The 17269-nt window shown below is 42.4% G+C and overlaps 1 protein-coding gene across 1 annotated transcript in view; it reads left to right on the forward strand.

The window, feature by feature from the left end:
• The window catches only part of LOC117550817 (neural-cadherin-like), a 109884-nt gene that overhangs the window by 33403 nt on the left and 59212 nt on the right, over positions 1-17269 (forward strand). The window contains 3 exon segments of the mRNA XM_034223368.1: positions 11741-11938; positions 15967-16192; positions 17040-17244. Coding sequence (XP_034079259.1) covers positions 11741-11938; positions 15967-16192; positions 17040-17244 — 629 coding nt within the window.

Raw genomic sequence — 17269 nt, forward strand, 5'->3', positions numbered from 1 at the left:
GCTAGCGGCTAGCTAGTAAATTATGCTAAGTTACACATCAATCGTTATGTACTTTTATATTACGCTGACATCAGGATCTAGTGATATCCAAGCAACAGAGCTTCATTTAGCATGATACTTGTGTGGGTTGTACATGAAACCACTTGGTAATATATAAAAATGTATATGTTGAAGCCTGTTATGATCAATTGTGAGTTAAAACTTTATCTAAAAAGTAAAGCTGATGATGGATTACTGTGGTGGAGTTAAAATAACAATAGCCTATTTCTTTTTGAAATGTGATGGAGTAAAAGGATAGTAACTGTGATTATTCATGTTAAGTAGCCCACAAGTAACTAAAACAATTGCAATAAGAAGCTACAGGAACGTTAATCTACGTCGGTAATATTAACTTTATTTAATACAACATTTACGGTACAAGATTTACATCATACAGCCCATGTAGTATAATATTTTACAAATGATGAATTACAGCAAACATGTGCAATATATCCATTATTACAGCTCCGTGGGCTGGCAGTAAGGCGATATGGTCCGTTGTTATTGTGCATCCATGGGTAAAGAGAAACTCATGTAGTACTGAACACGTAACATGAACGTGCCGGGCGGCGCGGTCCCGTGGGTTAGATGCACGTTCATAATGCCGAGGGAAATAACTCTCAGAATAACGTTATTAGCACATTTTTACAACTTGAGGAACGAATGTTTTTAATAAGGGCTATACAAACGTTCATACTGGGTAGTTTATTTAGTTTAAAAAAAATTATCCAACGCGTTACAGACCACTCTTTCCGCATGTAAGTCAATGGGAAAAAGTGTTTCCGGGCCCAGCAACCTAAAGGAAGTGTAGTACCGCCGTTTGACTAGAACGAATATTCTCATCAGACTCCGGCGCACTTCCTGGGGGCTTGCATGGGGTCCTTCTTACTTCGGTTAAATGGATTCCTTGCGTCCCTCACTTGCGTCGTTTCCCTGCGTCTAGTCCCTCCCACCAGGGAAGCATGGAGAGATGCAAGGAAACCACGAGAAGCAGGGAAATGAGTTTTAAGAGCAATGGGACGTCCTTTTCTCCGGAGCGTCACGTGAAGCGACGTCCGTTTGTGATGACGCTGCACAGCTGATCGTCTGACAGCAGCTCTGTCCCCGTTATTTTCACAAACACCCCCGCCTCTGTTAGTACCTTTATATATACAGTCTATGGTTAGTACACATTTACTGACACAAACATTTGTATCATCTGTTGTAGACCCAAATAAATAAAATAAAATAAGAACTAATTCTCAAAAAAGATAAACGCCATTCTTAAAATGTATAAACGAACAATAGTTTGATTAATATTGATTAGAGTGCACAATAGAAATAAAATAATTGAGAGAAGAAAAAGAGATATGTTATCTATCAAAACCCAGTTAGATTAACATTCATTGGATTGCACACTTTGTTTGTGTTTGTTTGTTTGTTTGGATATTAACAAATTAACATTTTAAATAGCAGTTAATGACTGACTGAATGGAAATGACAATAAATTAAAATGTAAAACGAAAAAAGCGATCATGAAAATGTTTCCAAAAAATTTATTAAATGATTTTTGACCACTTTGTTGTTCAGATATATCACATATTTGTAACTAAATGATACATGAATTGAAACAAAACACGGTATAAACTGAGGAGTGACACCCGTGAGGTTCATGTATTTTCTTCACTCTGCTCTCATGTCAAGAAGCATCAGATCAGTGCATGTGCTGCATCGTCCAATCAGTGAGCGATACACAGTAAGGGGCTGGGCGAGTGTCTGAGGGTTTCATCGGAGGATGGTCTGGTGGTTCCTCGGTTATAGCTCCTCGGTTATAGCTCCTCTATTATCGCTCCTCGCTCTTCGATCCTCGGTCCTCCGGCAAAAATAAGGCCATTGGGACGCTACTCAAGATGGCGCAGACAAATCAACTTCCGGTGAGACCGAGGAGCGAGGAAATGAAAAATAAGAGAAGTGAGAAGGGCCCGCATAGACTTCACAGCGGGCGGAACTTGTCATAAAGTCCGCGAAAATAAAGCCCGCCCATTCAGAGGGAAGATATGATTGGTCAATTGTACCGTCATTTGACATTACTCTCTCATTGAGTTAGTATAGCTGGGTTGCATTCCAATAGTCCATTTAGCTTAGGAACCTTCCTAACCAAGTTAAATGACCCGGAAGTACGTCAGTGGCAGCCATGTTAAGTGCCGTTCCAATTCTCCAAATGAAAGGAAAGGAGGTTTCAAACTTCCTTTATAACCTCCTTTAGCTTAGGAACCACTGGACCTCCCTTGACGAAAGGAGAGGAGAAAATGCTGCCCCACAATGCATTGCAGCCGCAGCATTTGCCGTCACTCAACAGTCGGCCATTCAGGAAAACAACCGATTATGACGGAGAAATTATATCATGAAAGTTACGGTGCTTATTAAGCATTTTAAAACGTATGTGGTAAGTTGCCAAAGTGCTTTGTTTTGAACGTTCATCAGTATTATAATCAAAAAGAGAAATATGAACGTTAGTTTTTACTGAAATGATCAAATAAAGTCAACATTTCACAGTCTTTACTGAGCTGTGTGGGGTTTGTTCAACTTTTAAAAGATGTTTGAATGGTGATATACACAGTGATAGATGTTAAGGACTAACGTTTATAATAAATACATTTGTATTTATTTTAAGATCTTTTCATAGTTCATACAATCATACGTATTGGGACCATTTGTATTAATGTGGACCGGAGGGAGAGGGTGACGAGCATAAGTTTCACTTTCCTTTTTTATTTCAATTCCAACTTTGGTCATGAAGAATATGTTTCTCTGTTGTCCACGTTCATAAAGCATAAAGCAACAGCATCAGAGCACGGTGCAGAGTCTCTAGATGAGTTTACAGTAGTCCCTCGTTCTTATTATACATCCATGTTGTAGTCCGCTGTATAGAAAACTGTAGTTTCCATAGTTTCCCCACAGCAGGAGACGCACACATGACGTCCGCTGGCGCATCATAAACACGTCGGATAGTGAAAGTGCATTCGGATTCTCTAAAGCAGTGGTTCCCAAACGGTGTGCCGTGAGGCAAGTCCGGGTGTGCCGTGGGATTTTGTGACAACCATACGTTATTATTGCAATATACAACTACACAAAAATAATTATTTTTTTATTTACTATATCAGTACTTTGTAAGTTTATATGTACGTAATCTGCGCGACTTGCGCGTCCACATCTCCATGTGCAGTGCTGCATAAACATGGCTGAGTCAGCGATAACTTTCGAGAGGTGGAGGTATGTCCATTATTTTGAGTTCGTCCGAAGAATAGACAGGAATGTGACGGTGAGGTGCAAACTGTGTCCAGGCCAGCAGCTGTTATCCACTGCTGTAAACACCACGTTAAACCTCAACAAACACCTGCAAAGAACACATGCTAAGGCAGTGGTTCTCAAACTTTTTCTGTCAGGCCCCCCCTTTGGATAAAAAAAAAGTCGGGCCCCCCCCCCCCAACACAAATAGTCAGGCTTAGTGGCAGCGCCAGAGATTTATTTTGGGGGTGCTGTGGGGTAGCTTGACGTTTCATAGAGGGTGCTCAAACATTTAGGGTTTCCCATTAATGTACCGGGCGCTACAGTGGAATTTTCTACTGCAACACTCCCCACGCAAATACACAATGTTCCCGCGACTGTTACAATGAAGGCTCGATAATCAGCTCACGGCATATAGGTGTAAGCATGGGTAAAGTGCTATTTTTATAGGTGGTGTGTGGACCTCACATAGGGGGGTCCGGGGGCAAGCTCCTCCGGGAAGATTTTTAAATATTGAAGTTAAAAGCATCAATCTGGTGCACTTTGAGAGCAAAATGAAGAGATCTATGGATACATCTCTCAACACAGAACTGTAAACAGATTTACTATTTCTTTATGGATATTTTACAAATCACTCCCCTTTTAAACTTTATTCATTTTTTAATGTCATATAGTATTTCATACCTGATTTATTCTCTTATTTTTTTATAACTATAATGATCATATGTGTGCCTCGGAAATAATTGTTTACATTAATGGTGACCAAAACGTTTGAGACCCACTGAGATAACACTGAGAGAGTCCTTTAACTCACTGAGTCTCTCAGTCTGACAGGAGAGGACTCTCCTCCACTTTGTTGTTAAAAAAACTCCTTATATCCGTTAGCGTAGCTCGCTAGCACCAGAAGCTAACATCAACGATCTCCGGTACCGGTGCGCTATCTCTCTCTCTCGCTCGCGCACGCACACAAAATGGCTCGTTCCACACACACACACAGAGCCGAGCTTTAATGAAACACAGAGACCCAGACGTAATAGTACTGTATCATATTATTTTCAAATCAATAATTTTTCAAAATATGATTGTTTTTATTTTTTTTATTTTTAATAACCATTTTTCCTCCTGGTCTCTCGCACCCCCCCTGTCATGCCTCTGCGCCCCCCTGGGGGGGCGCGCCCCCCACTTTGAGAACCACTGTGCTAAGGTGAAGCTACCGCACACGCTATTTGTTGTTTGTTTATATCACGTAGTCTGTTCTTCTTCTCTGTCTTCCGGTTGTTGCCTGTTTTGAATGACAAATACACACTACCGCCGCCTGCTGGTAAGGAAAGTTATTGCCACTCACGCATGAGCAGTTCGTACGTGCTCGGCGAGTAAAGTAATGAGTAAAATAACGAGTTACTTTATGTAGATAGTAACGAAGTAGTGTAATATATTACTTTTTTTAAAGTAATATGTAATATATTTTTAAAAAATAGTAACGACCCCATCTCTGGAGTTGGCGTTCTCTACTCTGATTTACATGAAGAACAACAGGAGGTCACGGCTCTCTGTTGAACAGGACTTGCGAGTGCCCCTCTCCTCAGTGCCACCAAGGATTAAACAAATCTGCGCGCCCCGACAGAGTTATTTCCCTCTGCATTATGAACGCGCATCTAACCCACGGGACCGCGCCGCCCGGCACGTTCAAGTTACGTGCTCAGCACTACATGCGTTTATCTTTACCCATGGATGCACAAAGAACGGACCCATATCGCCTTACGGAGCGTCCACACTACAGCTTCAAAAAAAGCTTGGAGCTGGGCGTGTCTGAAGCTTGGGGATTTTATTCAAGCAACGCGACAACAACCAATCACATGAATCTCCCGCCCCCGACATACAAAGCAAAAACCCCCGGGGATTTTATGGGAGCAATATATATATATAAACTCCCCAAACAGGCGAAAACCTACCAGTTTCACCCACTGTCTCTGCCACCTCCCTCCATGCCTGATTCCTCCGGTTTGTATCCCGGTAGGTGAAGAGGGTCTGGTCATACAAAACCGGGTGATTTGCTACGGCGATAATTAGTTTCTCCTCCATCTTTTTTTGAAATATAGAAATGAATGGCGGGATATCTCTCCCAGCTTAGACGCGGTTTGATTGGCTACGGCTTGAGCTGTCAGATTTTCCGAAACGGGATTTGATTGGCTGGCGCTGGCTACTCCGGCGTCTCCGGCGGAGACGGACCGCTATGCTACCCACAATTCAGTTCGGCGAAAAAGCGAGGCAACGTGACGTCACCCCATTCAAAGTGAATGGGCAGATTGAAGCTGTCGACGCTGTAGTGTGGACGGGCCGTTACTGCCAGCCCACGGAGCTGTAATCATGGATATATTGCACATGTTTGCTGTAATTCATCATTTGTAAAATATTATACTACATGGGCTGTATGATTAAATATTGTACCGTAAATGTTGTATTAAATAAAGTTAATATTACCGACGTTAGATGAACGTCCCTGTAGCTTATTATTGCACTAAGAAGCTTATTGCACTGTGTATATATATATATGAAAGAGTTATTGCAATAACTCTTTCATGCTAAATGAAGCTCTGTTGGATATCACTAGATCCTGTTACAGCGTAATATAAGTACATAACGATTTACATTAGCATAATTACTAGCTAGCTGCTAACTGCCGCCTCGTTAATATAAAATCCATCATAATAACAATTCATTACCATGCTGTCATGAACGCACGGTGCTGTTACGTGTTCGCAAATTGACGTGCTTGATGTGAACGAGCATTTTGGTTAAAGTTGCGCATGCGCTATGAGCGCACATACGGGTACTTCTCAGGCATGCCGGGTAATCTGTGACGTTTCACTCTCTCAAAAGTTGGGCCATTTTATCATCATGCGCTAATGAGCAACTCTCATAGGAATGAATGAGGCCCGCCTCCCACGCTGTATCCAGTTCTTATTATACATCCATGGTTGGTTCCCGTGCGACACATGGCCAAGACGCAGGAGGACACGGCGACGCAACAGTCGGCGTCGGCTTCGGCGAGTTCTCTGGTGTCTGCTTGGTGTGTCAGGGCCTTTAGATGTCTTGGTGGCCATTTTGAAAATGATTGTTGTTGTTGTGTAACATGGCCTGTTTGGTAGCCTCTAAGCACTCCATTAGTAAACCGAAGCGATGCTTTTTTTTACATATATACACAGGATTTTTTTTAAATTAACTGCAGATGTAATGTGTACCACAAAGGAATATTGTTGCAAATTGTTTGCAGTTACGAAAATACGCTCACTGGCTTCTTTATCAAACACTGTTATGGGGGTTTTCTGCATAGATGCGGATTTGGAGTAAGCAATGTGCCAAATTTAAAGACGTCTACCATTTGCAATTGTTCTCTGTTGAAAAAGCCTGAATGTGTGTCTCCAAGTGTGTCAGCCATTCTGAGCCGCAGAGTCCAGAGTGTTTGGTGTCGGGATCCCAGAGTTAATAGATTTCTGTCCCTGGTGCTTTTAGCGTGTTGATCTCCTGCTGACGGCTTCACACTCTGCTTTAAGCACAGAGCTGGGGGGGTGGGCGGCTTAGAATAGAGTCTCCTTAACACTGCAAACATTTGGTTAATGTACCTTATTACTCCCCTATTGAGCTGATTTTCACTTTCCATTCATTCGCTGCCAGGGAAGCACCTCTGAAATTCCACGTCTCGCAAGGGCCATTGATAATTATGCTTGCAGACGCAGTTTTTTTTAATTCCACACAAAAATATTTGTATCCTAATTTCTTCCCTCATTAGACGTAGGAGGATCCAGGGGTCCATTAGAAGACCCTCTGACATTAATTACACCGTTTGTTCTATATCTTCATTGTCTTCTCCTTTGGTTTGCTACTGGGAGATTTCTCTCCCAACATGGATGCATCTTTTTGTTTGCTTCCTTATACTCTCGTCTCTGGCATGTTATTTTACGTTTTCTGCTAAGCATCACACAATACTCCATCCTCCACGCCGCCTGCCTCTTCCCCTGTAGATATTTGTGTTTCTGTATCTGCGCCTCTCCCTCCTCCACATACTCACTGTCCTTGTACTGTGGGCAGTGTACATGTGCATTGAAGCACTTGAGACAACTTTTCTTTTTTTTTTTCTCAAACCGGCAAGCCACTTAGCTGCTTTATATAGCAACTTCCCAAGGAGAGGATTAACGGCAAGAAACATCAACAGGCAGGCTTGCAGTGATACACACACACACACACACACACACACACACACACACTGTAGTAACTTAGCTTTGGTGCAACCCTGTCATCCACTTTTTTTTGTGTTTTTGTTATGATGCTATTATCCTAATGGGATTCTGGGATACTTTATAGGCCTGCTTTTCATCTTACTGAGTGAGGAGAAAGCAAATTTGACGGAATAAAATCCAGTGCAGCCCGTGAGCCTTTTGCCTCAGTTATTTGATGTTTTGTCTCGCCGAGGTGGGGCAGTTTGTGTCTAGTTGCTGCTCATGGGCCATCGCTCACAGCCGGGCCCGCACTTTACTCACCAGATTAGAGAGAAATCACACATGTTTGCAGTGCAGCGTGCACTCCCACTTGCCCGTGTTTTGCCGCACAAACACACGTGCACACACTTACATACACACATAGTACATTCTTCATTATCATTCCAGAGCTGATAGGCTCTAATTATCTGCCTTGGCTCTGATTAGTCTCTCTGTAACAAGCTAATTAGATGGAGTCTTGTAAAATCATCACCACCATTACCACAGAGACATGGATGGGAAAGACACCAACAAGCAGGAGGCAAGGAATGTGTCTTGCACTGCTCCCCGCAAAGATTTGATCGTCAACTAAATGTTAAGTGCTAGAGCTGATTTATTTTTGATTAAGTGCCTTTTAAAGCCCTCAGCTTTGCAAAAGAATCTTTATCCTTTCTCATTATTCATCACGGGGAGGATTGTTCCCTCTTACAGGGCAGGATGATCTGGCTTAAATTGCATAAACTGCCGCTGTCGACATTTTAGGAGATAGCATCTAAACATTGATTAGTTTCCGTGCCCCCACTATACAGTTGGCTATTTATCCACAACCAAGCGTCGTCAGATCAGAGTCAGAAGTTTTCTCCGCGCAGAGCAACTTTAAAGCCTGAGCAGAAAGCTAGATTAATTCTCTCCTCTAGCTTCTTCCTCCCTCCATTATTATCCCTCTAACAATCCTTTTAGGAGCTGTCACACACTTTATAGCTATTGTGTTTCAGTTGTGAACACTCCAGAGCTAGTCTGGAGTGCAACACATTGTATTTCCCATCAAAATACATCTTCAACTGTAAGGTAGTTAAAAAAGGAAATGGGAATTGGGATCTCAGCATCTGTTTTATACTTTCCAACTAATTCGAGCGCATGCTACCGTAGGTGCTGTAAAAGATTTATTATAGCAATTCAGACAGTTTAAAGACTTTATATCATTTTTCAGCTTGCATGTACCGCTCATTGCCAATGCAAACGTTTCTATTATTGACTATAATTGACTTCGAAGAGACACTATGTTACATAATAATTGGGAAAACAAGTAAAGTAGAACTGTTTACTACAACAACAATATATCTGCTGCGTGTCCGCCCTAACTAGGCACAGTAAACTCCTGCTGCTTTTGCTCTGGATTACAAAGTGCATATATAGCCTGTGGTCACACACAGGAGAGCTTTTACATAATGGGATTTCAAATCCATAGTTACTCTTTAGCCCTTAGGTAACTCACCTCTGTGCGTAAGTGTGCACTGGTGTGTGTTGGTTGGAGAAAGGGAGGGGGAAGGAAAGAGACTTACATATGTCAGCTTCGTCAAGGGTGCAAGCATGTGTCTGCTTGTGACAAGACGACTTGCCTACATGTCAAATCTTTGCGATTGTGTTCATATACGTGTGTTTGTCCTGGCAGGGGGCTCTCCTCTGAGTAAGGCAGATGGCCTATGTGGATCGCAGCCTACTGAACTGGTTAGCAGCTCTTCTGACATTCCTTCATGCCACGATGACACCAGATCACAGCCAATATTTGCAAAAAATAGTGTCATACTGTAGCTCACAATCCTGTGGCATGCTCTACTTTGCAAGAATAGAGTCTATGCAGACAGTGCCCTAGATCGGGCCTGTGTCACTGTCAGGAGAGTTTTTGGTGCACATTGTTTCCATATTTTGTCATTGTACCTAATGCAGATAATGATCCCCTAGCCTGAGCTCCAGAAAAAGGCACGCTAAGCTAATGTCATAGAGGCTGCAACGCAGTATTATACCGCTTCTCCTTGGGCGCTGCTGTGCAGTCTTGCTGTCTGCCCTGACTCAGAGTGAGCGAGTTGGTAATTGGATTCCTGGAATCTTCTTATTCACTCCAGTGAGGCAGTGTGCAGGTGACAAAATGCCTGCAGCCACGAGGCATCATCCCTAGGCCCCTGTGGGAAGATCAAGGTAGCTTTACGCAGACTCTGTAGATGAGACTGTGGCTGAGTCTCTCTCCCATGGGATCCTGAATGTGTGGATGGCTGAATGGGAGCCCTGCACTGCAAAAAAGGAATTCACTCTCTGTCCTAAACGGCTTGCTCGTGCTCCTGCCCCCTCCCTGTGAGCCCAGTGTGCTCTGATTGGTCGGGACGTTGAGAGGCTCTTTGCAGCGATCGGCTGCGAGGAGCGGAAGCCTGTCCGCTCCTCGCAGCAGATCGCAGCAACGATACAGCGAGAACAAGCAAAACTCATCCTGAGCACACACAAACACTCACAGCCGAAGTAAAAACAATAAGTGTGGCTTGATATTGAGTAAGAAAGAGATTTATAAACGCGGTGAGCATGGGTCTGCGGAGAGCATTTCTCCGCGATCCCAACGTTTAGTAGCTCGAAAAACGTTTACCCATTTAAACAGTCGTGGCAGATACCTTTTAAACATCATAAATACACAAACAACAATGAATACTTACAGGTTGTGTACCGAATCTCCCGCTGGTCCAAACAAAGTAGGAACAGCATGAATCGCTGAAAGGTTTGGGAAGCTTTGTTTCGTGAAAGGCTGGCAGAGTGTGCGGCCTCTGCGTATCCCCACGTCAGAGTACCCAGGAAGAAAATGAGAAATCTCCAACGAGGCGTTTTGGGGGGGGTCTTTTCTGTGTTAGAGTTTTATTCGCTACAGGGTGTACTTCGAGGGTTTTTGACCCTGCAGACCGTTTACATGCATACAAACCTTCATAACACACAAGGGGACGGCCGGGTAATAACCGGAAAAGCATGACATGGGACCTTTAAGAAAAGTATTCTTACTTTGAGAAAATATATCTAAAAAAAAGTCTTAATATAAGAATGTTTCTGTTGTCTTCATTTAAGACAAATGCAATTATATAGATGCGTGTGGCGCAGTGGCCTGGTGCGTTGGTTTTCGGATCAGGGAAGCACAGGCTCAAAACCCACTGCAGTCACCATGTCGTTGTGTCCCTGGACCAGGGCCGGTCCTACACATTTTGGTGCCCTAGGCGAGATTAGAGTTTGGTGCCCCCCCCTCCAAGCAATACACAATAGAATATATAAAGAATAAATGAAAAATCTCAACAAAAGACCAACACACCACAAAAACTGAAACATATTGACATGTTGGTTATATACATAAAGAAGGTTTCAAACGTATTCATTATTGTATGAACATGTTTTAATTGGGGGGTGGATGTCACATCCTCTAGGGGGGTCCGGGGGTATGCCCCCCCCAGAAAGATTTGTTTTAACATTTTAAAGTAAAATGCTTCAATCTGGTGCACTTTGAGCAGAATTACTAGAGACTAGATGGGGTACAACTGTAAAATCCATCCATATGAAAAAGATCGGTTTACATTTAAATAACCAAATAAGTATGTGAACATAACCAATAACCTACCATAGCCAATAACAAATAAATGTAGAGTATTTTATTTTTGTTGTTCATTTCATGACAAATTACTAGCGGTACCGAAGTGGGCCGGTCGGATAAGTCACTAGCAACAAACGCCCCCCCCCCCCCCCCCCCCCCCCCCCCCCCCCCCCCCCCCCCCCCCGTTGACAATTTACTACTGGGCCGGTCGAGATGTCCGGGCTGATTTTTAGTCCAAGTCCACCCCTAACCCACAGGGTACATGCAGTGTTAAAGATAGTGTGGTAATTGACCAAAAACTCTGAACTGAATCGAGACGGTATAGGTATCAGTTCCACATTGCAGTTACAAGAATGACTGAGAGATATTCTAATCCTTCGGCATTATGTTTTGCCATCTACTGGGAATCATTTATAACCGGCATACCTTTACCCTCAGTTGACTCGGTACTTGTCGGTTCCTCGGATTCCCCTGGCTGCTTTTCTCCACTCTACACACACAGTTACATGACAGCTGTCACTTTCAGTAACCACAGCTCCGTCACTATCTCTCCACTATCCCCCAGGCCCAGACTGGTACCTGAACAAGGTGAAGCTGAAGATCACTGATGTCAACGACAACGTCCCTGAGTGGAATATGAAGCCGTACCCGTACCTGGCCGTGGTGTCTCCAGAGGCCCCTGTGGGAACGTTTGTCTACCAGCTCCAGGCTCTCGATGGGGATGAGGGCAAAAGCGGAGAGGTGGAATACTTTTTGTCGGATGGTAAGTTTCTACTTTACACACAAACACTCACACACCAATGAGATGTATAGGATGTATTACAACAGGCTGTTAATATGCTGGCCAGCTATGGACCCTTGGAAATAAATACAACCAGCAAACACCAGCACAGTGGCTCAGAAAGTCAGCCTGAGGCATTCACACATTCATTCATGCATTCATACACTCTTTAGGTGTCCATTTGTTTCTCTGTCTCTCTGTCACCCTGCCTCTATCCACCTCTGTATCTCCGTTCCTCTCTCTCTTTCTCTCTCTCCCACATACGCACACACAGCCACAGGCCCTCACACATTTGTTTATGCACTTATCATGCACTCTTGTCTATCTGTCTGCTTCTCTCCGTTTCATACACAGAAGCATGCACACATGCACTCACTAACACAAACGCACACAGTGGGTTGTTGGAAGGCTGCCAGAGAAGTAGACCCCCTGGTGGTTGAGGGGATAGAGATTTTTTAGCATGTCAGAGATGCGGGGGGTGCTAATCTTGCCAGTGGGGCTTTACAAAACACTACCGATTTCCCTTTGACTAACATAAGTCCATCACACATATCTACTTATGTGTGTTTAACCACAATTACCGAAAGGTAGCTGTGGTCTATAATAACATGCTTGAACGATTTGTAAGCAAACTGAGTTGTTTCGCTACTGCTGAGCCCTGATTTCAACATTTCAAATGTATTTATTTAACCCTCTTATGCAGTGCTTAACTTTTAAGACCTCAAGGGGATGAGAGTAGCTGGCCAGAGTGAGGTCAATCTGTCTGATCCAATTTTTTGTATTCAACAGTAGTAGGAAAAGTAGATATTGTATTTAAAGGTGCCCCATCATGGAGCTTTCTTGTAAACAAATGTGAATCTCCGCATGATGCAAACACAACGGTGAAGCCACTATTTAAAACCATATCACTACTTATGGTCAGAAACTCCACAGGGTGGAAGATGTGTTACAAATTAAGGTTCTGCTTTCCTGCAACTACAGAATTGTATCACCAAATGTACACCCCACGTGCTTTACATTCAACGTTCAAACACAACGAATGTCAACATTCACCAATTAACACACATTTATACACTCCTAACTGCTAATCATCTATGTTCATTGACATACACACACCAATGGCACAGCCTTCGGGAGCAATTAGAGGAGCCGTTTCTTGTCCAAGGGCATTTCGACATGCAGACTGAAGGAGCTGGTGATCAAATAGACGATCTTCTGGTCTACCATTTCAGCCTCAGCCGCCACATTCAGTGAAGAATACTAATAAAATAAAAAAACAAAAAACCTCTAGATTGTGCATAAATAACTGCCCCCATCAATTTAAATGTAGGCTTATTGTCCTTTCTGAATATTAATGTTGATTATTATTCTGTGTTGTGTCATTAAAAAATGTCTGTCCTTGAATGCCAAAAACAAGCAGATTTGATTTAACTGGACATTTTGACTATCATTATCATAAGTTTTCCAGGGAGAAAAAAAGCCTGTGACAAGAAATTATATGAATCAACGTTAAATAAATGAGGCTTTGAAATAATGCCTTGTTATTGGTCACCAGTCACAAAGGGAATATTTGAAAAACAAAAACAGCAAGTCATGAACCATCACATCAAAGCAGTATCAGATTCAATCAGACACATCTCTAAAAATAATAGCGTGTATTTCTCTTGCTGTTGCTATTGAGGACTAGCTTACCTATTTATAAAGTGTATAGTGATGGAAACAAAAATCTCCTGTAATGAAATATTTGGCACAGTGCCAAACTAATCAAACAAATCAAGTTTATGTTGGAATAATTGTGTCAGTTAGGTAAATTGCTTTCTATCTTCTGTACAATTTTTTTTCACATGAGGTTTAGGAGTAATACTGCTATCTCACCAAATTCTTTGGAGACTGATACACTTTCATTTTGGTACCATTATATGGAAGATTTTAAAGTTTAAGGTTCAAGACATATTGCAATAGAGAAACGGCTTGAATTAAACCATCTAAAAAATCATAATTTTATAGAAAGCCTTCGAAATTGCAACATTTAGTCCATGACAGCGCTCTTCATTATATATACAAATATTTAAAACATGTCTTGAAATGGGCATTGCAAATGCTCATGAGGAAGGAAGTTCATTCAACCGACTGGTGTACCACAGGGATTAGTGTTTGGTCCTCATCTCTTCTAACTGCACCTGGTCTGATTATTCGCTCTAATGGTATCTTACCACTGCTGTAGTATATTAGTCTAGGCCAGTGGTTTTCAAAGTGTGAGGCGTGCCTCCCCGGGGGGGCGCCAGAGAGCTTCAGGGGAGGCGCAGCGTGAGAAAAAAATAACGAGAAACAGTGAAATCTAGATAGTTAACTTCAGCTAACTTTATGCGTGCGACAACATGGATACATTTTTTGTGAAGTTACCTAAAGGGAGAGAGGAGACAGCATCTGGCAGAAAACGGAGGAAGTATGACCACGATTATTTGAAGCTAGGATTTTCATGGACCGGTCCTGCCAGGGGCGGACTGGCCATCTGTGTGTTCTGGAGAATCACAGAACGGCCGGTCGTCAGCGAACCGAGCCGGCCGACGGCCGGCACCTCCCTTTATTTTATCAATATAAAAGCAAGTACCGGTCAAGGCTGCAGCCAGAGGATGATCTGCACTTATTCCTGTCTACATTGCATCTCCGCATCATCCGCCTGTGCGCATCAAAGACGCAGACTCATTGTTCCCACTAAAGTAGGGGTTAGTGTAATGAGGAGGCAAAGTTGACTTTCAGTGTGTTGCCGGGAGCATATAAGGATTTGTCCACGATGTTGAAAATGTAAAAAATGTTTTTTAAAACATAAAGATAAAAAGGTTTTAAAAAGTTGTTGTTTAATGTTTTAAGGAGGTGACGCTACTCAGCCAATCAAATCGGTGCAGTCAGTGAGTGAACACAATAGATTCAAACACACACACAGAGATGAGACAAGAAGAGAGAAACAGTCACTCAAATGGCGTGCTCAAAAAAGAGAAAGGTAGACAGCGAAAACAGAGCATTTAATGACATTTTCTCTTACCGGACCTCTTTGAAATGCAATTGAATACCCCTGCATTATAGCAACAACAACAGTAATAATAATAATAATAGCTATGATAATTGGGAGAGGGGGCGCGGCTGTTCTTATGTTCTCTGAGGGGAGGCTCACCTTCCCACACTTTGGAAACCCCTGGTCTAGGCTCTATCTGTGTTGCTCTCAGCATGCCTCAATGGTATCTCAAGAAGATTATAACATCAAACCTTAAACTCAATATCTCTCTTAAGGGTCTGTTCAGAAAAATGCAGAAGCTCACATGTACAATCTTATACAACCTATATCATTTTTCAATAGCTGCCAGTTACTGCTCACATTAACTTTAAGTTACCAATGCTCGTCTACGCAGTGACAACTAACACCTACCTGGCCTGCTCCTTCAGGTTTATTCGCCTTTCATTCGCTACGATCTACAATGACGACTGTAGTCCTTCTGTCACTTGCACTTTTTCTCAAAGGCTTCTTTGAGAACTATTATGTACCTTATTCTTACATCGCTTTCGACAAAAGTGCCTGACAAATGAATGAATAGAAATGTAAATGAAAATTCAGCTTTGAATCACTGCTGAATGTCCACCATACTGCCTGAATACAAAGTAGCAATTACAGAGTCCTTTTAATAAGGCTGCTTTCAATATCTTAATCCATTGGCTGTTATATCATAGTGTTGCCTTGTGGTACAAAACAGAATATTTAGTTTAAACGTAGTCAGTTTGTTTGTCAGTCCACACTGTGAACTTGTTTTGATACATACATTATTGCACAGAAACACTGCATTAAATGGTAATTTAATTTGTATCATAAAAATAAAAAAACCAACATGGATCTTGGTCCATAACTCAGTCAGAATCACCTATTTCAAATTGCCATCAGGGAAACTTTTAGTTTTCTAGCCCACAGTATTGGATTGGTTTGGATCCAGTGCTGGAAAATACATTGTGTTTCCCTGTAGGTGGTGACGGCTGCTTTGCAGTGGACAAGCAGACAGGCCAGGTGGTGACCACAGGGCTGGTGCTTCAGAGGGACAGAGAGTACTTGTTAAGCGTGGTAGCTCTCGATGGCCTGGGCAGCCGCAGCCCCCCCGCCATGCTCTCTGTGGTGGCAGGAGCCAGAGCACCGCAGTTCACCAACACCAGCTACACCATATCCATACCTGAGAACACGCCTGAAGGACAGCCGTGAGTACCCCATATTCTACCATTCACTCAGACATTCATAGGCAGGGATGATACAGGCAAAACATCATGAGAAATATTTGTTTAGTTTTGTAATTTCTCACATTTTCTATCTAATTACGATATTGTGACATATCTTTGAAGTATTTTCTTGTAGTTAAACAGGAGCTTTTATTCAAATATGGTCTATTCCCGTGTGGTTTATCACCAAACACTCTTTGTCGGATTATTTTGTTGCCTCAAAAGTTATAATTGCCTGATACTGAGGAATAAAAAAAGGAGCACTATTAAAGTTGTATTGTCAGTGTACCTCTTATCTGTAAATTGCTAAACACTAGGATGGATGTCTGCATGAAAGCAAACTGATTAATTGACACCAGAACAAAATTAATTAAAACTGAAATGCATGCAGACATGTCTGTGCAAAAAACCACTCCTACATTAACTAATTCAGACATGCATAAAGACACCCTTGTCTAAGATGTTGATTCCCAAACGCTACCTGTTAAGACTTATGCTGATGAATATTCATTTGGTCACACCAGTGCACTCGAGCATGACTTGACATATCATTATCACACACCATTAGGGGAAGGCAAACTCTCTTAACCGTAAAAATAAACAATGATATATGCATAATAGTATTACATTATAACAAAGGATTGACGAGTACAGATTGACTGTGTTTATAGCACATAGTCAATGAGCCATATAGGAATTGATTTCATTACAGCGCTGTGCTGATGTGGGAAAAGAGGATTTCAATTTTAATCCAACATGTGTGCAACTGATATCAAACAGTAAAGTTGTTCCTTGATTTTTTTAATCTGTTCTCTCTTTGTTTCCGCAGCTTCCTGGCTGTGTTTGCCATTTATTTCCAGAACCAGCCGATCAGCTACAGCCTGCTGATCAATCCCAGTAGCCTTTTCAGCATCAAGCAGGACACAGGGGAGATCAGTCTGACCAGGACGCTAGATTACGAGAGTGACCAGCGTCGCTACCTGCTAATGGTGCGAAGCAGCGAAGAGCCCGGCAGCCTCAGTACTGCCACAGAGGTTAGTTTAATTAGAGGGGGATACA

This window comes from Gymnodraco acuticeps, unplaced genomic scaffold (assembly GCF_902827175.1).
Source record: "Gymnodraco acuticeps unplaced genomic scaffold, fGymAcu1.1, whole genome shotgun sequence".
NCBI lineage: Eukaryota > Metazoa > Chordata > Actinopteri > Perciformes > Bathydraconidae > Gymnodraco > Gymnodraco acuticeps.